General features: G+C 47.9%; 1 protein-coding gene across 6 annotated transcripts; it reads left to right on the forward strand.

The window, feature by feature from the left end:
• Positions 1–7,011: 7,011 nt before the first annotated feature.
• On the forward strand, positions 7,012–20,271 carry LOC102051748 (UAP56-interacting factor-like). Of its 6 annotated transcripts, none has more exons than XM_055727634.1 (9): positions 7,096–7,315; positions 11,228–11,371; positions 14,709–14,851; positions 16,853–16,980; positions 17,829–17,913; positions 18,340–18,383; positions 18,470–18,544; positions 19,223–19,334; positions 20,091–20,271. In XM_055727634.1, exons 1-9 carry the CDS (start codon positions 7,225–7,227, stop codon positions 20,184–20,186), a joined length of 918 nt encoding a protein of 305 aa, XP_055583609.1. In that variant the 5' UTR covers positions 7,096–7,224; the 3' UTR covers positions 20,187–20,271. The 6 variants fall into 6 exon arrangements, with proteins under 6 accessions (XP_055583607.1, XP_055583605.1, XP_055583608.1 ...); XM_055727635.1 differs by having other exon boundaries at positions 7,108–7,315; positions 17,832–17,913; XM_055727632.1 differs by having other exon boundaries at positions 7,012–7,315; positions 18,343–18,383; positions 19,223–20,271.
• The last annotated feature ends 923 nt before the right edge of the window (positions 20,272–21,194 follow it).

A 21,194-nucleotide genomic window follows, 5' to 3' on the forward strand; every position in this document is an offset into this window, starting at 1 on the left:
TAGCCAGGATCAGTAAGAAGGTACTGAAGAGTGAACGGCTTAATCCTTCGATGCAGTATTCTATGGACTTGGGGATCACAGTGTCATTGCAAATAGATCGGCTTTCCAGCAAAAGAGGCCTATATGCAAAATGCATGTGTGGTGGGGGAAGGGCTCCCATTGTCACCTGTAAATATTGTGGCTGTCTGCTTCATTGAACGTTAGCTGTGGATACTTTTGTGGGCTGCAGGATTAAAGTTTACAGATTAATATCGACAGATCAGTCTGCTGCGCCAGAGCCTCTGCTCTTGGCCTGAAAAAGCTAATTGTTCCCTGGATTCACAGCAGGAAAATCAGACAAACCTGCACAGACACTGCGGACTGCTGCCCTCGGTCAAGGTTCCAGCCGGAGAGAGTTGAATAAACTCAGACCGATTTTGGGCCAAGCGGGTATGGTGATTTCGCCTGCAGACGTGGAGCAGGAGGTACTGTGGCTCTGCAGCTGGCAGGGGTGAAGCAGAGCAGAAGGCAGCACCAGTTCCAGTAACTAAATGTTGCTAAATTAGAAATAGTGACTCTGAGTTTGCCAGTGGCTTGGCAAAGGGCCAGCTCCGAGATGCAGCTTTGCTATCCTCCCTCTGAGCCACACCACACAGCCTCTTGCTATTCAGAGCCTAATTGATCCCTGCGATGTTAGACAGAGAAAGGGGTTCAGCTTCGCTTTGTGAGAAATAGGTCTGACAAATTGTCAGAGGACTCAAAACACCATTTAGTCATGCTGGAGTTCTCTGCGTATGAGGGGCCTTTTTATCTTTAACAAAATACTCGCTGTGTCTGCAGGTGTTCCTACCGAGAAGCAAACCAAGCACGCTCAGTCTGCTCAGGCACGCGCTCACATCTTCCAATGCATTAAAGTGTCCAATACAATAGGCTAGAAGCAATGTCTGAGACTTTTTCTAACAGATAACCAAAAATCCCCCATTTGCAAACCGTCTTGAGCAAATTGCTGCTTACTCAGGCAAAAGCTTGGGAATTGATTGCAGTTCCTATGGTAATAGCTACATGCAGATTTACCTGTGGGGGTCATTTATCACCTCAAATAGCTGCACAATCAGAACAGCTGTCTGGAATGCTAAAGTCTAATTCATTTTATTTATACTGTATTTCACAACCTTTCAACAGTTCTTTCACTTCACACCAGGCTGCCCTTCTTCATTTCACAAGCAAGACCAGAGTCACTAGTCTAGTGGCAGAAGGCTCCCAAAACCAACCTTGTCTTAATGAGTAGTAAGTCGTAGCTGTGCCATCCCTCAGTTTCTTCTATAAAACAGAGATTATAACATTTTCTTAATTTTAAGGCAGTTAATATGAGTACAGGAAGAGGTGGAAACATTCAGGTGTTGTGATGAGATTGCGTGAGAGAAATGTGTTTTCTTGCTGCCACACCACTAACAGAGTCTATGTCTCAGGAGCCTGAAAACCACTGAAAATCCCCCGCTTCCATGAAGAGCTTCCACTTTGAAAGTCTTTGTGGTTACCCACATCCGCTCTAGATGAGATAAAGACTCATCAAGATATGACATCAACAAACTTCAAAAGGTAGTGTTAATGCCTAGAGGAATGAGACCTAGATAAGGCTTTGATCTATCTAACGTTCAACATGGATTTCAAGATGTGGTTACTCACAAGCCTTGCAGTGACGCAGTCTTTGGCACGGTTAGCCCAAGCCATGCTCAGAGCAAGTGTGAGAGCTGCGTGCCCATCCCGCTGCTCTGCCTGGGCTGCTCCCACACTTCTGACCCCTGCTCAGCATCATCACCCACAGCTCCAAATTTCCCCAGAGCACTGCCTGCTGGAGTGAGCCCGGCAGGTTCATCTGTACTGGAAATGTCAGTATAAAATTGATTATGGGAGCAGAGAAAGCAAGAGCGGAGCCCCTTATCTCTCCTGTACCTTTCTAATTCTCCAGAGTGTACTGCAGGCTGTGTCCCAGGTCAGGTCAGTGCATGTGATAAGCACACCAAAGCACAGGAACAAAGACAAGATGCTACCTGGGCTGTCATGTGGTGCAATGCTCCCTCGACACCTCCACCAGATTTGCAAGCCTCTCTGCCAACACAAGCTCTGGCAACACATGCTCCGGGCACCTAAGGCCAAGGAACAGGGATTGCCGAAAGCAAAGACACCCCAGAAGCTTTCAGTGTTCCTGAATTAAATGCTTGAGCTGAATACAAAGCAGATCTTTGTCAGTCTAGATTGCTGTTTGCTCTGCGAAATGAAATCCTCCTGACATGTCAGCAACCCACCTTTTTTTTGCATCCTTTAGAGACTTTCCTGCTTTAAGCAGTTAAACACCAGAGCTCTCATAATGTTCTTACTATGCTTCTTTATGAGTAGCTTCAGTCCTCCTACATGTGTGAGGTACTGAGATAACAAATTCACTGTTATTTCAGCACTCACATGATCCTTGTGCCATCTCCTTGATTACTCTTTGATTCCTTCCCCCTTACTTTGCATATTAGTACATGCGCTATTCCAAGCTGACACTGGTTTTCTTCTTCAAGACCTGAAAGTGTCCACAGCTTGCCACAGGGAGTTAAAATAATCTCCAAATAACCGGGTTCAAGATTCATACTAAAATGGCCCACTTCGAAAGCAAAGCAAGCGAACCATATATTCCTCGTTAGGTCAAAAGGCAAATACCACACTCCCTGTGGTAAAGGCTAGTGATTTGTCTGAAACACCAGTTTGAAAGAGCTAGAAATAGCTCAAAATCCTCCAGCATCTGATGCATGAATAGAAAAGAAGCAAGCAGGATTTCATCTGGCAGCTTTGGTGAGCAGTATCTGTTCTTAAAATCTTTTTGTACAGACCACAAGAAGACAGCAGATCCATTAATGAGAAGATTCCTCATACCTTTTCCATTGGGAGCATCTGATTAATTGTACAGCTAGCAATGCTTCATTGAGCACCAGAAAATACATTTCTGAAGGCGGGGGGAGGGCAGCCTTTAGCCTCAAAGATGTAGTTTCAAGTACCACTTACTCCAATTACATGCATCGGAAATACCTCCTCGTGGTGCCACAGAGGCCTTTATCCTTAACTGATCATTCTAGTGTGATTTCTAACAGTTTTCCTTTTATTCTATTCTGAAAAACTTGCTTGCCATGCAGTAGCATACTTGGCTGTTTCTTGGTAAAATTAGAAATGTAGCCCTTTCAGTGAAGGCTGGCTTGAATATTGAGACACCCCAAGAAGCAAAATGAACTAGAACTAGAACTAGAACTACTACGCGGCAGTCAGAAGCACAGATGCATGGTGTATCTGTGTATCTCGGCTTACTGGGATGTAGCTGGGCTGGTTACAGATTGCACTGCAGCTACCAGCTCCCTGTCATCCTGCTTATGTGTGTGTTGAGTCCAAGCTTGTGCCATTTCAATTGCCTTTTATCAAGTGTGCCGTGCTTTTCACAAGCCACAGCTCTGATACACAAAAGACAGTCTAAGATAAGAAGTAACTGTTGTCACCTTGTCCTAGATAACTGCACACAGGATCATCGATTGCACTGTGCTTTGATACAAATGTTAAATCATGCTGTGTATCTCCAGATCTAGATGTGCATTTTTACGGGATGACTTTAAGGATGTTCTGCATAGTCCAGGGGTACAGCTAATGGGTGTTGTAAGAGTAGTTTTGCATGTACACATACAACAGCCCTTCTCTAAATACCTTACAGTCTTACCGTGTACAGGCTGCATCTGCTAAATGTGTAAGAAGCAAATAATGGCATTTGTCATTAACCGTTAACAAGAAGTGGTTGACCTGTCAGTGAACAGTTGTTATCACTGAGCAGAGCTGAATGGTATGTGCATCTCAGCCACTTTACTGCATCCAGTCAGAACTTCTGCATAAAAACTGAAGTATCATCAATGTAGCTCATGTTCTGGGAACGGGTAATGTAGAGAAATGTTGGCATAATCTGGAGTTTCCTTTTCTCAAAGACCCTGAAGAACAGTTTTGTTCTCTTCCATCTTCCCAAGAAGATGATTTTTGAGTAGGAACGTATGGTTAAAAGACCATGTTCAGCATTTGCCAGCAAAACATAAGCCCTTCAGTGATGGTGCGCTAATTTCGGAGCAAGCTAACGAAGCTGTATGGCTACCAGCGTTCCTCATTAGGGGCCGAGAATTATGCTCCTGTAGTTCTCACCAATTAAAAGGCCTAAACACCCCCCCTTGTGGGCAAAATACAAAATATCACAAAAGTGATCCGGTTTTTGGCCCCTTGAGATAAGCAGTTGGCTATGCTTGGAGCAATTCTCATACAGGGTGGAGTGCTTCCACAACCAGAGACAAACGATGCTAAGTATTTCCTTGTCGCATATTTGTACAGCCACTCAGGCTTACTTCCCAAGAAAGAAAACATTTATTTGCAATTGCATCACGTAATTTTTGCATCATGTAGTTTTGGGTGCATTTCACTGAAAGCAAAGTCATCTTTTTGTAATTTTGTATTAAATAACTGTGATATGAGATACCTCTGGGAACAACAGACAAAGTGGCCAGCGTTAGTTTCAGGGTACGTATTTTTGTATCACGGCATAAGATTTATCACAACAATAAGTCACCACAAATTATTTAACGTGCAGAAGATTCACAAAATCTACCTAAAGACTGCAAAAACATTTCAGATAATACAAGTGTTTGAATGCTGGCATGCGTTCCCTTCTCCCACTGAGTTCTATTTTTATTTGTTTTTAGCTAAAAGCCTTCTAGGGTTCCTTGGGGGTTTGATTATGTGACAAGAAGAGCACCTGATAAATTGAAAGGCTCAGTGCCCCAAAATAACACTTGCTCTTTGTGAAAAAGTTCATTGTACCTGTGCTCTCTGGGGAAGGAATACCTGGCACCTCTGGCAGAGGTGCTCCAATTTTCTCTGAGGGCTTAGCTTGGGAGCTCGTTGCCACAGTAGCTTCTATTAAAGCAAAACAGTTCTAGAGGAAAGCGTGACAAAAATCCTTTTTTTCTTTTGTTCCTTTCTTTTAATTTTTTTTCTTTTTTTTTTTTTTTTTTTAATAATCCCACTTTAACCTTTAGAAAGTCACATTGCTGACATTCCTTTCTTAGGGTGCAGGGTCAAGTTTGTCTGCCAGACACCTGCAGTCCCCTCCAGTGCAGGAGGATTGGGCTTTAGAGGAGGTTCTGGCTCTTAAGGCCTTTTCACCAAGTCCAGCATGTGTCACCTACACTGTTAATGTGAGAAATTACTGAGAACTGAGTTAATGGCAGTGCTTAGACATACTAAGCAAGTGGGACATTTGCCAAGACGTTAAGAGGTCACAGACTGGCAGTTGAGAGATAACAGAGTACATATCAGCTTGTACTTCCCAGGGGCAGAAATATGGCCTGGAAAGGTTTTATCACTGCCTTCAAAGCCATGAGCTTAGAGGAAAACAGATCATTAAACCTCTCACCTGGTGAAGTGGAATTTGCTGCAAAAGCTGTGTTGTAGCTCTATACAAAAAACCCCAAAAAACCTGTCATTTGAAAATACCTACTATTTTAAAAGTTGGTTTTGGTGTTTCTAAGCTCTGCCTTTGTCTTGTTCTGTCTCCTCAAATGTTTGTTTCGCTAAACATGACCAAATGGAAACACTACTGGAAACCTCTCAGCTGTTGCTTTCAGATTTTCTGAAGATACAAGCATGTATGATTCTGCAGAAAGCCACAAAGCCTTTCATTACGCTGTCCTCACAGTGGGACCAACTCCAGCTTCTTCCCAGTGTGGAAACCTGGCTCACTGCACACGGGCTGGCCTGTTCCCAAAGGATTCTCCAGACCCCTCCTGCACTCCCTCCCTTGGGGGTCCCGGCAGCTGCTGCTTCACAGCTGGCTCCAGGGCACCCCCACCCCGCGCCCTTCCCCAAACCGCACGGGGTGCTAGAAGATGCCAAGGCTGTAGACCTCCTCCCCCTGTCCATCGCTAGAGTCTTGGCTTATGTGGGTACTTCCAGTCCTTTCCCTGTGGCCACAGCTTCCCTAGCTGCTGGGAAACTGGAGTGACTCCCGTTGAAGGAAAGCTCGTGGACTAGGGGTGCATTAAAGCCAGGGCTCCCCAAAGAGCAGCAGCACCCCCGGGACACTTGGCATAGCACGGAAAATTGCAAACAGGGTATTGTGACCTTAGTGCCTCACACTTCACATGAAAGTGCTTTAGTGATCATCCTGCAGTGTCATTGCAAAAGACAGCCAAGGTTACGTGTTGCTCTCTCAACACTGCTCTGTGCTTTTCTTTCATGAAAGCACAGTTCCCTAAACCAACACTTTCAGAAGCACTTGATCTTGCTGAGAGCTATGCACATACCAGGAGGCAATCTTTGCCCTGGTTTGTTTGCACATAGAAATTTCTCTCCCATTTGAAGTGCAAGCTGGGAAAAGGAAACTTGTGAAAATACAAGAAACTATCCTGAAAACACAGAACATGCAGACTCGGTTCTGAGATTTATGTTGCCTTTATTATGTATATATGGAAGATTATTTCAGAGCACTTATTATATAGAAAGTTTAGAAAAAAACCGTGCTGTTCACCTAATGCACAGTAGCCCTTTGGAAAAGGAGCGATTGGTCTCCCAGTGCTTCTCTTCCATTTTGTTTGGGTTTGGTTTTCGTTTTTTGGTGTTTTGTTCTTCCTTTTTTCTAATCTGGCTTTAAAAATAAAGGAAGATGGTTTTGCTCACATTTTGTATTCAAACTGCAGAACAGCACCAGTGCCACAACTGACGTGCCCCAGAGACTGAAAGACCCCTGGAAGAATCCGATTCTGTGAGTGGTGAGGACGGTGCTGGAAAACCAGTCCCAGAGGGATGCTTCCTCCCCAGGAAACTCGCCGGCAGACTCCGTGCTTGAATACAAGCCCAGGGCCTCCACCTTGTTCTTCTAGTCCTCAAAATGGGGCACGGCCACCGCTGCTCCCGCCCCGCTGGGAAGCGGCCGGCGGGGTTTCAGCAGACATCCCTGCTCCTGGCGTGCCCCGCCGGGAGCGGGCTCGGGGGCAAGAGCGGTCAGCAGGGAGGCTGGGCAGCGGGAACGCGGCCGGCGGGGTCCCGGGGAAGCGCGGGCGCCCCCGGGGTGCTGGCGGGCGGGGCGGGCCGGGGTGCCCGGGCGGGCGGGGAGCCGGGCGGGTGCCGGCACATTCCGGGCAGGCGCACTGGGCGGCGCGGGGCGGCGGCACTGCGCGCACGGAGCCCATGGAGCCTATGGAGGCGGCGGGGCCGCAGCCGGGGCCGGGCCCCGCCGAGGGGCCGCAGGCGGGAGCCGAGGAGATTGACATGTCCCTGGGTACGTGCGGCGGGGCGGGGGTCCCTGCCGGGCGGGGGGCGGCGGGCCGAGGGGGCTCCGTGCGCCCGGCGGGGCCCGGGGCTTGGCTTTGCGCCGGTACGTGTGCGGGCCGGGGGCCGGGGGCGGCCCGGCGGTGCGGTGCCCTCCGCTGCGCCCGCACCCTGCTGCGGGGCCGGGCACCGTGCGGGGCGAGGCGACGGGGCCGCCGTGGTGCGGGGCGGCGGGTTCGCAGCCGGGGTGCTGTGCGGGCAGCTCCCGCAGCTGCCGCGGGGAGAGCGCCAGCCCGGCGCGGCTTCCAGAAATGGGCCCTCTATTGAAACAGAGATAGGAGACATGTCCCGGGGGGTGCCGGCTATTTATAGCAGCTTGCTCGTGATGCTCGCCATTCCTCTGGCACTGGCTACGTGAACTCGGCATAAACAGCTGCCCTTGTATTAACTCCGAAGGCCTGGACTGCGGCGTTTGGGCGATAGATCCTGGTGGATTATCGTGCTGACATCTCTGCTGTGGAAGGAAAGTCCACGACACCTTTTATTAGCGGATCAAACAGACCTTGTGTCACTTCTTCCCAGCAGTGAGCCACTTGTCAGGAACAGCAGAACATTTTCCACTGCGAACTCAAACGGAATTCTTGGCTGACACAGTTATTTTAACGGTGCTATGAGGTTTTACAGCAACAGCGGGTCCCTAATTTTTTATTTAGTTTTTCCCCATGGTGTTGCACACCCTTTTCCTGTTTGCTGCCGTACTGTACTCCCTTCGCATTTGCTCTCCCATAGCGCTTTCCTCAGTCAGACCTCCTGTGGTCCATCTCCATATTCAATCCAGAGTACACCTTACTCAGGGCAGAAAAGAGCTGGTAAACAAGAGACCTGGTAAAGAGCTGATACTTTCACCATCAGGTGCTTGTTTCTCTGTTTTCAGATGCCTTGGGCCTTGCTTGAGTCGGCAGTCACAGGAAACTGCAGGAGTTACTCTAAAGCAGCCCTGATAGATCTAATTCTGTTTTGAGGGCATAGGGGTACCTTAAATGACCTCCAGGATCCTTTCCAGCCTTAGGTAGTACTCTGTTACATTGCTCTGTTAACCCCATCGTATGTACGGGTACAAAAGACAGGGTAACAAGTCATGCCCAAACAAAAAAAACCCCAACACTAAAAGGTGACAGACTGGGTCCATGAGCATTCATCTCCTCTCCCTTCCCAGTGAGCCCTTCCTTGCGCTGTAGATAGCCCACCCTTGCATGCCTGCATCCACCTCTCTGCAGAGCAATCAGGGATGCTGTTGACACACTTCAAAGCAGTCTTGTGCCCCAAATAGCACATGTCCCAAAGGCACACTTAGCTGAGAACATTAGCGCATTCATACCAAGAGCATCGCTCAGTCTCTCCCAGCATGCTCTCTTCCTGGCAGACCTGACACAGAAATCACAAAAGCAGTCACGCACCCTATTCTTATATATCTGCTCTCGTTTGTTTTCCCTGGCCTTTGTATTATTTTGGACACAGGAGTTACTTGATAGAAAATGACAAGTGACAAGCACTGGAGGTATGATGTGCTTTTCATGATAATCACCCACTGAAAGCTAATGGCACTTCTGTGCTTCCACTCCAGTGATTCATTAAGGAGCTGGAGTAACCACTGCCTGGGAAAAGGCCTGATTTGGACACTTCACTTCTTTCCTCACTAATTTGCGAAAGTTTAAAATATTCTGCTTGGAGCTTAACAGAGGTGGCTTTATTACTTGCTAAATATTTTCTGGAAGGTTTGAGGTTAAAAGAAGAAATTGTTGGAAAATATGAATTAATGAGGAGATGTCCCTTTGCCTTTTCTCTTCATTGGAACAGCCTGAATTAAGAAGATCCCCTTGATTTCAGACCAACTCACTGAGAACTGAGGGGCTTTTGTTTCTTAATAGAGCTCTACATCTACAAGTAGTTTGTGCATGGTTCAAATAGCTCAGCTTCCAGTGTTGTCTTTTGAAAACACTTGTTCGGAATGGGCATGAGCTTTCAAAACCCTGTCAGGTATACTGTGGATACAGCGGGTGGGTCATCACCTTCCTTTGTGTCTCTCTGTTGTAAAACACGGCACTTAGAGCAGCTCAGGGGACATTGGGATGGTTGGTTAGCGCAGCAGTGCCTAGGGAAGCACCTGGGATGCTTGACTGGGTCCAAACTGGTGAAGCACAGTGGCAAAATATCCTTGGGAGAAATCTTGTGTTGTCTTCTCAGTGCTACTATTATAGTTTTAAACCAGAAGTATCTAAATCACAGGAAAAATAATTGGTTATTTCATACGGGCTCTGTGCCTTGGGAAGTGCATTTGGATGGCGTCTTGCGAAGAAAGCGGGAAACATCTCGCAGTTCATGGAAGAGCTCGGTAGAGTACACTTTCAGAGCTGCCTAATAAGAAGTTTGGGTGAGGGGAGTCCTGGGGCATTGGCAGGACATCCCGAGCCCATTTTGGTGCTTTCAGGCCATTTTAGACCCCTTTTGTGTTGGGGCAGTGGTGGGTGCTCGAGGTGAGAGGCAGCTGTGCCTGGTCGCAGCGCTTGTACTGCTGCAGCGCGGGAGCTGGCTCATTGCCCTCCCTCCTGTCTGCAGAGAGCTGTGCAGAGTTCCCAAAATATCCTACTGCTGCTGGCAGCGGGGCAGGCCTGGGAATCGAATTGACGTGTTCAGCATGAAGCACAAGAGCTGGTGCCCTTGGTGCGGTGCAGACAGGTCTACGCAGGAGAACCCACATTTTGCAGGGGAGAACAGGCATCCCCTGCACCGTCCTCTTCTGTGTGAGATACTCTCCCTCTCTGTTTCACCAAACAATGGCAGAAGCTGAGAGGTTCTAGAGCTGTGGTTGATAGATCCATATCCAGCTGTTTCTAGGCGAGCTATACTGAGTAACTAGACAGGAGCATCTACCGTAGATAGAAAATACTCAGGTCCTAAAGGCCGCAGAATTTAAAATTCAAAGTACTGCTGATATCCATTGTGCATGATGCATCTGTTTGCTTCCTGGTTTTTGAGCCATAGAGGTTTATGGTGTCAAGCTTCATCTCATACCACCGAGGGCTAGAAACTTGCTTTGGTTTTTTTTTTAAAGCACTGTGAGGAAAGACATGCAGGTAGCTGACTCCGGGAGATGGGAATTGATCCTACACCCACCTGGTGAACCATGAGTGTTTGTAGGACCATGATGTCGCCTTTCTGGACAGTCACTCTGTACAAGTGAAATTCCCTCCCTGCAGCCCTCGCGTTGCAGCCTTCGCTGCACCAAGCTTCAGTTCTCCTCTTCACAAATGTAGGGGCGAGGGGGACATTCATCCTGCTTGTGTTTGCATGACGCCTGAACAGTGGTTGTGTTGTTGATACATCAGGGACATGTCCTCTGCACTGGACAGTGCCCATGTCCCACGCGTGGTGGGGGGAGCCCTTGGAGCAGCCATCACTGCATGGGTGCACCCATGGGTGCTTCTACCCATTCTCCCCGTTTGGACCACCTTTCCTGCAGCCTCCCACGTCAGATCTTCTAAAAAAAATGTTCTCTGCCCAGCACTGAGCTCCTGGTGCCCCTGCGAAAACATATTCCCTTGTGCTTGTGGGAAATCTGCGGGACTGGATCCCTCAGTGGGATGTGGGTCTGAAATCTCTGTCCTGCACACATGGTAGATACATGCCGGATGGTAGCACATCTTTAAATAATTTGCTGCACTCTAATCTCCAGCCTGCAGGAGCTGAGTAAATTGATCCTATACTTTCTGAGCTAAGCTTAATCTTTTATTGTCCAGCCAGCATCCCTCACAGAACCACAAGCTCCTTTTTTACTGCAGACAATTGCAAGTACCAAAAGTGGGAATCACTGTTGGTAGAAAGTGTCGGTTTTATGGGTTTCCCCTTTGCCATTTTGATCTAGATGACATCATAAAACGTCACAGGAAAGAGCAAACAGATGCCAGCGCTGCAGGGGACACGCGAAGGCAGCAGGTCAAGAACAGAAATTCAGCGTATGGGTATGGGCGGCCCCGTTTCCGCGCCTGGATGCAGAGGAATTTGCAAGGTAGGTGAGTGCCTGGGGACAGCGGAGGCCTGCCAAGCTGCAAAACACATTTTGTGTAACAAAATACAGCCCTTAAACCCTTCTCCTATCTAACTCCTGTGTGCATATAAGATGTACTCAGACTCTGAATAGCTTTTCTCTCTGCAACAATGGAATATCAGGGCCCTTTCAGAGCATAAATTCATCTGTTTCTCTCCCTTCCACCCTCTCATGAATTACTAATTCAAAGTGACTTAATATCTATTCTCTATTCCCTTTTGGCTTTGCATAGTTTAATTATGCCTCTTCCTAATCCTCTTTTTCCCAGAACGCACTTAAATTACCCCTTCAGTAAATGTCTTTGATAGTTCAGTTATTGGAGCTAATTTGTATTTTTTGCCAAGCATGCTATTTTTATGATAAATTTTTTATAATACTGAGCGATCACACACTAATCTATGTTTAGTTCCACTAACTTTTATCTACAAAACCAAAGTGATCTGCTGCATGATGCCATCTCTATCAAAATTGTCCTTTTTTTTAATTTTAATTGCTGCGAAATTACTCCATTGGAGATTTTAGTGACATTTTGCAGCAGTGTCTTTGCAGTGTTCCCTTGGAGTGCCAATGGCACATCAGGACAGTGGGATTGCTGGGTGGAATCCTGCTTGTCTCCGATCTGCCTCCCACTCTCATGTTCTTGGTCTCCACCACATATTGCCGTACCAAGAATTGTTCCGGTTCAAAACAGAATGATGATAATTGCCCTTTGCAAATTGATCTTTCTGTCAAAAACACAGGCTTTGATATTTTTCCACACTCAAGCGACTACTGTATGCAGAGTCAAATACATCAAATGAAATATTTTTTTTAACCATTCCTTAGAATGGAGGACTTTTCTGTTCATTTACAGAATTACTTCTGCTAGTCTTAGTATTTCATAGACTTTAACTGAGCCTGAATTCAGCCCTGCCAAGTGCAAAGACCCGCCATGCTGTGTGGTTCTGATGTCAGTAGCAATTCTGGGAAGCTCAGCATGACTGGGAATTTAGCCCATAATTCTTCAGGGGCTCATTTCACTTCAGTCCCTGCTGAAATGCAGTCCCTCCTGGGCTGAGACGTGATAACCGTTATCAAAATGATGATCAGAACAGCCCAGCACTGTAATGACAGGGGGTGGAGAAGGGTATTATGCTGATTAAACCAGCAAGAGAACTCGTGCAAGTGAAGTGCTGTTATCCCTCCTGGAATATAGCTTAAGCCATCTTCCCAGTGGGGGAAAAACCAATTTCAAACCTCTTTGGAAAAAATGAGTCTGTCACACATCAGGGGTTCTCCCCAAACTGGACTTGGTGGGCAGAGGTGCCTCTTGGCCAACTCAGGTATGTCCAGCACCAGGCTTTGAGTGTGCACCAAAACACAGTGGGGGTCTTCCCCAGCTGCTGATGCTGCGGGGTTTTATTCAAATGTTCTTTCATTATTAAATATCTGCCGGGCTTTTTGCAGAAATGGAGCCTCCCGTGTGTCACACTTCAGGATACACATGACAGACCAGGGCCTTGGTCCCCAGCTGGTGTACACGGGGTACCCCTCGGAGGCTGATGGCTGTGTCGTTAGTTATTTACACTGGCTGAGACATGCCTGGGTGCACCACTGAGCAGAGGCTCTCTAATATGAACTGACTGACAGGGGCATGATTTTCTAGTCAGGGCTGCCTTTTGCATCAGTCCCTCCCATCGCACTGATGAAACACCCAGGAAAGGCAGCTGAGCTCAGTCTGTCTGGCTGCAGAGGAGTTGCCTTCGCCAGGGTGCGGGAGAGCAGTGTCGCAAGGCTTGGTGGCCTGCAGGAGAGCAGTCTGGCAAACAGGCAAGAGAGAGGCACCCAGGGTGGCTGTTGGAGGGAAAAATAAACTGGGGAACAGAACTAGGAGGGAAGAAAGGGGCATTAAACACAGCGAGACCACATCTGGTCAGGAAGACACAGAATGCCAAAATTCAGGGGTATGTTGGGGGAGGAACATTTACACACCTGCACTGCTGCGCTGAGAGGGCATCGTTTGCAAAGAAAATAACTAGTGGCCCCACAGAGCTTGTGAACAGCGTTGCATTTTTGTGAGTGTTCCCAACCAACCTACGGCTGTAAGGAGCAAAGCACCCCGACATGCTGTTCAGGAGGTGCTTCCCACAGGCATGCCCTGGTGCCCTTTTGTCTTGGAGCCAAAGCAGCTCAAATCATCTTCACTTGTATTCCAGTGTGACCAGCCTACGCTGGCGCCAACCGGTGTTACACCCTGGGGCTGGAGCCTTCATTAATCACTGCGGTGGTGGCCCCTGACAGCAGTGTCACTGCTGCCTCGGAACACTTCGTTTCTAATTGCTCCAAGTCATTGTAAATTGCTGTGATGAAGGAATTGATGGTATGGGATCGATACAGGCATCTAACTGCTCTGTGGTTTGTATCAGTGAGTTCTGCTTTACGGCCCAGGGTTTAACCGCAGGTTTGCTGCCCTCTGCCATGCACTGCCTTATGCCTGGTTTATACACCCCTCTGAGTACGTGTGCACATTTCGCTGGTATAGTGATTCGGAGGATGTCTACTTCGTTATGACTACAGAAGTTTATCATGTGCAGTAATTAGGCTTTAATGCACTGACAGAGTGCTTTCCTCTCGCTCGACACTTCAGCACACTTCAAAATCATAAGCAGGCTTAGGGGAAAACATTAAATGCAAGACAGCCTGTTGGTGTGTATGCACTGTGCAGTTATGTAAAATAGCAGCAGAAGGTGCCCCCTTCAATATGTGCAGTAAGTAAGGAGATGTCAAGCAAAAAAACCTCCCACAAACATATATATATGTATATATAAAAACTATGGTCCAGTCTTCACTTATCACGTGCTATAATATGGGCGCTCAGAGCTGTTCCAGGCTGCTGTGGAGTTGGTTTCTGGATGCTCGAGTCACTTGCTTATCTGTATCAAAAGGCTTTTCCCATTTCACGGTTAATTCATAGCAGTGTGAACTGACAACAGATTGACAGGTTTCCTCATGCAAGTGTTCCTGCCTTTATTAGGAATCAGAATTGTGGAAGGCTTTTCTCTTCTATATTCTTTCACATCAAATAATATGTTTTGTCAGTCCTATGTATAACAGCAATGTTAGTGAGATATTGGAAAGATAAATTATTTAATATTCTGCAAAATTAATATACTTTTTTGGAATGAATTAATGTGATTCTTGCATCACTATTTATACAGATACTCCTATATCATGTTAAGTCATCCTAGCAATCCATTTGCAAAACTGTAATCATAAATTGAGTTTTGAAGGATGCTAAAATAAGAGCTTATTTCTGTAGGACCTAACCGTTTTAGAAGAGGATTTGGACAACAACAGTACAATCGGAGACAATTCAGGAATACTGTGCCCGGTCCCAGGAGAAGAGCAGCTGCTGCATTAAATGGAGTGAGCCCTTTAAATCGCCAGGCATTGGCTCAAGAGGTAGGGGGGTACGGAAAGTACAGCTGTTCCCAAATGTCAAATGGAAATCTGCTGGATTTTATGATCCTGCATCACTCCAAAGAACAATCTGCATAAACAGTTTACAGGCACCATTTTTTGTATGCCTGCGCACAGCATTTGTATGCATAGGTGAGTACAGACACATATGCATATAAAATAGCAGGTTTCCAGTTGGTTTTATAAGCTTGTGACTTGGCATAATTTTACTGAATCAGTTCCCATGGGTTTTACAAAAAAGATTCTTTAAAACTGTCTTCTTAAAAAAATTAAAATATTTCCATAAAAACAAATTATATGCCATCTCATCTACTATTATCATTTAGAGGAGGTATGTTAAGAGTCACTATTATTTGTTCTCCACGAAGAGTATTTTCGAAGGTCCAGTGAAGTCAAAGGAAAGACTGTTGTTGACTTCAGGTGGCTTTGGTTCAGAGACATACGTTTCGCTAGCAAGTGGGTATCCCCCCCAGAGACACTGATTCCTAGTACTGTGATGGCCATGGGTCAGATTACCCATGTGCATCTGTGTAAAATGCATTTTTTTTAATTCATTCGTGGCTTTTCCTTTTTCAAGTTTAAATGTTTGGGTCTTGTCTTTGCTTAAAAACACTTTAAAAAAAAGATTGAAATATTTCCATTTGGCTTTTGAGTTATTTTTAAGACTCAAGAGATGGGAAAGAAGCTACATATTCATCATTAAAGTAGTTCTTACAGCTTTCTTCTGAGTGTCAAACTGGCTTGGTGTAGAAGGTGGAAACCGAGCAGGTAGATAGTCCTCTGCGAGAGGGTTTTGTTTTCCACACTGATGGAAATCCACTCAATGAGGATGTCATGTACGCTCAGTAAGCTTTTAAAAAAACACCAAAGTGGTGAACATGATGGCACATTTAATGGCTTTGTCCTGGGGGTATAAATAAGAGAGCTCTAAAATGAGCATGCATGTGCATGGAGTGTGGTTATTCCTGAAAATAAAGACAGTGATGACTCACATATTGAGTGTGGCTGGATATTAGCAGAAAGTAATAAGCAGTTGCTAGGAGGCATAATTCTATGGTAGGTTCCATTTTGCAGAAATAAACCAAGTGGGAAGAATGTGGAAGCACGTCTCAGTTAGTAGGTAGTAACGGTGATGGTGGCTGTCCCACAGAAATAAATGGGACAGAGTCTGTGGCAGTTTGTGTAAAATAACTGCAGGAGGACCTGCACTGCTGAGGGGTCTTCTGATGTGCTTCAGGGCTCGGGCTGGGCAACATACATGTCCAAACAAGAAAGGGTCAATGGCCAAAAAGAAACCTGAGCAAAGCTATAATGCTTGGCATGTGCGAGATTTGCTCTCCAATCACAATTTTTTTTTGTATTTCTGCACCATTAGAATGAAACGTTCTTCCTGGTACTTGTAGTTTCATGCCCAGGAACCAAGGCGCACATACTGATTGATGACAACGGTGTATACCAAGTCCAATGTTGAGACCACAGCAGCACTGCTCAATAGAAATATTCCTGCCATAGATAACAAAAGAACGTGGAAGAGACCAGGTTTTAATAGACACAGCAAGGAATCAATTTCCCATCAAGAAATATCAAAGGAGAAAACAAACCAACACTTGCAGAGCAGGGTTGTTCCACTGCAAGACTGCAGAAATCGCAAAGGGAAAACAGTTGGGAATGAGAAGATGGGGAATGCAGAGCACACAGCGTGGGGCTTGAGCCCCCTTTGAAGTAATTGCAAGTGGTGCTGAAGGCATCCAGGAGCAGCGAGGGAACTGCTGCGGTGTCAGCGATCACCACCTGCACTTCAGTGCGGGCTGGATTTCCCCCTAGACAGAGCCAAAGAAAATGCCACATAAATTCGTCAGCTTTTCAGGCAGTGGCAGCTGGCAGAGGGAAGGATGGTCGTGTGCTGTGGCTCGTGCTCACTCCCTCTTGGTGCACCAAGATGGAGCGAGGGTGTCAACTGCTGAGCTCTCGCTACTCTTTCAGGGCAGCAAGAACAGCGAGGCTTTCACCAAAAGCAACAGCAGCGGGCAGCCGGATGGACGGCGACGGCCACCCCCAGGCCCCAAGAGATTCAGAGCAGCACCTTCCAGCAACAACGCCCCGGGGCGAAGGTAAAATATTTGGTTACTCGGTTTTTGTGATTTTTCAGTGATTCCCTGTGCAGCTCCTGGGGCTCTGCTCTCAGTCTGGGCCAGCTGGGAGCAGTTACAGCCGTGTGCTCATGCAACGTGAGAAAAATACCCCTGGGTATGTTAGGAAAGCACCTGGAAATAAAACAACTTTGTGCTGATAGTTAATAATTCAGGTATTAAATATGCCATTTTATTTTAGAAAGCAAATGTGACCTTTGTATTTTAATTAAACTTTTCCTCTGTCGCTTTGGGGAACACTTTTGAAGGGTGAAATAGCATTTATTTTCATAAAGGCGGGAAATACAGATTACAGCTGTAAGGAATAGCCAGGCAGAGGGGGTCTGTCCCGGTGAGGGGCTGCAGGAGCAGATGCTGTGTCCTGGGAGCTGTGATGAGGGCAGGCCGCTGGGTGCTGGGCACAGCCTCGGCGCCTGTCTCACTGTGGTCCTTGTGTTCCCCGAGCTTGAAAGCAAGCTTCATTGCAATCCCATCTTTCTCTGCTCTGAGTAGAGCAGGGACTGGATGACCTCCAGAGGTCCCTTCTGACCAGATCTTTTTCGGCAATTTTCTTTTTTAATTTTTTTTTTAATGAGCAGAATTCAGAACAAACACAAGCTGTTGTTTCATTTGAGCAGGAAAATGAGTTCCTCTGAAATCCTTTGCTGGCAGAAAAACCTGTTGGGCCGAACTTGGTAACACACAGCTTCATTTGCTTCTCATACTGCTTTTTAATAGTACACTGGGTTAAGTATTTCAGCATTAAACTTTAGGAGAGGTCTGGCATCCTACTCACCTATGTCCTGTTCTCTCTCCCCCTCCTTTACCAGCAGACCTTTCCGGCTAAACAGGGGACCAGCCTTCCAGCAGAAGCGGATGCAGCAGCGGTTCTCCAAAGCCAACTTTCAGAGAGGGGTCAGTATCGAGACATTTTTTGTGCAACCTGCGATGGTGACAAGCCTTCAGTTTTGCCAGCCTTTGCCCAGTTGTATCTTTGCTTCCAAAAGTGACTGGGAAAGATGGGTGACTTGAACAATGAATATATTCTTAGGAGACTGTTTGCAGGGCGAGCAGTTTTTAGTGCAGTTTAATGGCAGCTGGAAAATAAAAACTGGGCATGTGATAAAAGTGAACCTTGCAGCTTACACAACAGCACAAGCAGGGCAAAGCCAAGCCACCCATACAGATTGCTGTGCCAGCAGGAAACCCAAAATGAGCAAATTTCTTGACAACACACAAGGAAAGAGCTATTGAGATACACCAAATTAAATACTTGCAAAAGGAATCATTGTTTCTAACAGCTGATTCGTTAAGTCATTTTTACAAAAATGTATTTCACAGCAGATGGATGCTAATGGAGAAGGGAAGCCACGAAGGATGAGAAGGTAATTGGTGAACAAAGGCATGCTGCAAACACGACGTGCTCTTTCGTGCTCGAATCGAAGCTGGATACATCTCCCTGTCTCGGCAGGTGGCAAGTGAAACCCAGCCCCGGAGCAGTTCTGACAGTTTCTGTGGCTAATCCCCAGGCGGGCCAGACTGGCGTGTAAGTAATGAGGTGATTTGTTAGGATGGGAGCCCTAAAAAGCCCTTGCAAATCCATTTAACATTATTGCAGCTTCACGTCTTCTATAACGAGCGCGCAATGAATGGTTCAGACCCAAAATAGTTAGCAAATGATGTCTCGTTCCCTTCCCTTCATATCTGAAAGGAGATGGTAATTACTGTGTGGCTCGTTCATTATCCAGAGTAAAGAGCAACGGAAGTGCCAGCAGCACGTGGGAGGTGGCAGGCTAGTTGTGCTTGATGTGGGGTGTCATGGGGGAACAGCGCGCACCCCAAAGGGACACTGTGTGCTCGCCGTGTTGAGAAGAGCACAGAGGCTGGAAGGGGGTGGCTTCACCCCTGAACTGAGCCAGTGCAGCTGCAGGACCCGGCACACAGCCAGGGGCAGAAAGAAGGGTCGGTGAGGGCACTTGGCATGTCCCGGGTGCAGAGAACACCCCACGATACGATAGCCCTGGTGTGACGTAGTCCCCAGTGCTGGAACTTTGCCAGCACGGCAGCTCTCCTGGCACCCTTTAGTCTCACCCAGGCTGCTGTGAGGCATGCCATGGGATGTATGGGGTACGCGGTGGTCTCCTTTACTCTTTGCTGGTTTGCAGCTGATGGGAAGTGAGCTGCCTTAGGCTCCTGAGTGACTGCAGATCTGTGCTTTCCCCAGGCCTGGATCCAAGCGCCCATTCCTGCGAAGCCAGAGGCCACCACCGCGGGCAGCCAAGCCCCAGCCCAAGGGGGTGCTGCTGAGATTCAACTTCCGCGCGATGGCCAACCAGGTAGAGGATTGTCGACGGGACAGGCGGCACCTTGCACCCTGCAGCGGCCCTGCCACTAAGCTGTTAACATCACGCTCAGGTTTTTGGGGCTGCCAGTTGGGTTTATCTAGCATAACCTGGGAGGAAAGTCCCTTAGCCGTGTTGGCCAGGGTGCTCGCAAAACTGAAGGCACCTGAGAAGACTGTTCAGCAGCTACAGACTCAGCCTGATTTTCCCCACTCTTTTGGCCCCTCGTGGCCTGTCCATGTGCTTGCTTGGAGCTGGGAGATGCTGCCTGTGAGCAGTCCTGGCTGGGGGGGATCGTTTCACTGCCAGTGCTCCCCACTCCTCAGAGACACACAGCACTTCTGGGCTTTGCTCTCTCTTTGCTTTGGTGACCTTCTTGGTGCCGCATTTTATGCTGAAGTATGGTCCGAGAGCCCTGGGACAGGTCAGAAATCCTGCTCCACCTTCTTCATTGCTGGCGTTTCTTGTCTGGACAGTTTGGTTTTACTTGATGCCTTGTGCTCAGATGCCATCTGCTTGCTCCTGTTCTTGCCGAGGACACCCAGTGTCTTGGGGCTGGGTGCTGCTTGGAGGTTTTCCAGCCGCACACAGTCTGTTGAGCTCCTTGTCTCCATGTGCTGAGTGGTTTAATTGACTAACTGGCTGTGAAGCATCGTCCTGACTGATGGGTTCTAATCAATACCCTGCTACGAGTTTGGCTGTGCTTTGCCATGAGACCCGGGACTGACTCGCTCTCCCTTTCCCCTGCAGACCAGCCTGACGCTGGATGAGAGGTTCTCTGGTCTGAGGAATAAGAGGCGCTTTACAGCAGCCAGAGGCGCCGGCCGGACAGTCACCATGCCTTAGCACCGCATGCTCGTCACAGGGACTGCCCGTAACAGTCCAGGCCCTGTAATGGGCAGCTCAATAAAACTCGATAGATTTCCTCTGAGATAGCTAATCTGGCAATGTGCCGTCTCCTTCCTTACACACAGAATGAATGAGCAATTGAGGGCAGGGACGAGGCAGGATGAGAGCCGGGGCCAGAGCACAGGGCAGGTGAGACATGAGTGGGGTGGTGAAGGGGGATGAGCAGAGGTGGATTTGCTGGGAGCGCTCTGCCAGGGAGCCACAGGGCTGGCACCAGCCCTGTCCCCCTGCCAGGGCACCTTGTGCTGCCTGGGGTAACTTGTGCAAGAGGGAGGGGGAACCAGCTCCAAGCCATCCCCATGGAGCCTTTCCTGCATTGTTACCTGGGTGGGACACAGGGCTGTCCTGCTTGCCCGTGTGGGAGACAGAGCAGGGAGCAGAGCGTGTGTGGAGCTGAGGGATGTGCCCCAGCAGTGGCACCAGTGGGCATGCTCCAGCTGCCCACCTTCCCCAGCATCCACCTAACTGCCCAGTTTGTTGTGCGTGCAGGCATCCCCGCCCAGAGGTTTGCAGTGTAAGACCCCTCCACCCTGAAAACATCACACTGTAGCCCCATAGTCAGGCCTGATGAGCACCTTGCATTGCTCTGGTTGCCGTGCCGTTCTAACTGCTGCTGCCAGCCCGGTCGTGGGGACTGGGTGGGACTTGCTGTGCCGTGCTGCCGGTGTGGCTGTCCTCAGCGTGGAGCACAGGCAAGCTGCCCCAGCCCAAACCAGGTTTTCCAGAGCTGCAGTAGTTCTGCATCAGGGATTTTGTAGGTGCAGCTCCACCCCTGCTCAAAGCAGTGGCATAATCAAACCAGCAGCCGCAGGAGGGAGGCCGGGCTCGACAGCAGTCCGATAAACATTGGCTGAGGTGTTAGTGAGCTGGGTCGAAACATCTGTTGACGAAGCCCTGTACCAACAAACCGTGAGTCACTGATCTGCTGCTGCAACCCAGCACCGA

The sequence above is a fragment of the Falco cherrug genome, chromosome 15 (genome assembly GCF_023634085.1).
Source record: "Falco cherrug isolate bFalChe1 chromosome 15, bFalChe1.pri, whole genome shotgun sequence".
NCBI classification, from domain to species: domain Eukaryota; kingdom Metazoa; phylum Chordata; class Aves; order Falconiformes; family Falconidae; genus Falco; species Falco cherrug.

Excerpts from the sequence above, each read along its gene's own strand:
- LOC102051748 (XM_055727630.1), top strand. The coding sequence starts at position 7,225 with ATGGAGCCTATGGAGGCGGCGGGGCCGCAGCCGGGGCCGGGCCCCGCC. Across the intron at positions 17,914-18,339 it reads AAGCCAACTTTCAGAGAGGG|CAGATGGATGCTAATGGAGA; the intron begins GTCAGTATCGAG and ends TGTATTTCACAG. Across the intron at positions 18,545-19,222 it reads CAGGCGGGCCAGACTGGCGT|GCCTGGATCCAAGCGCCCAT; the intron begins GTAAGTAATGAG and ends TGCTTTCCCCAG.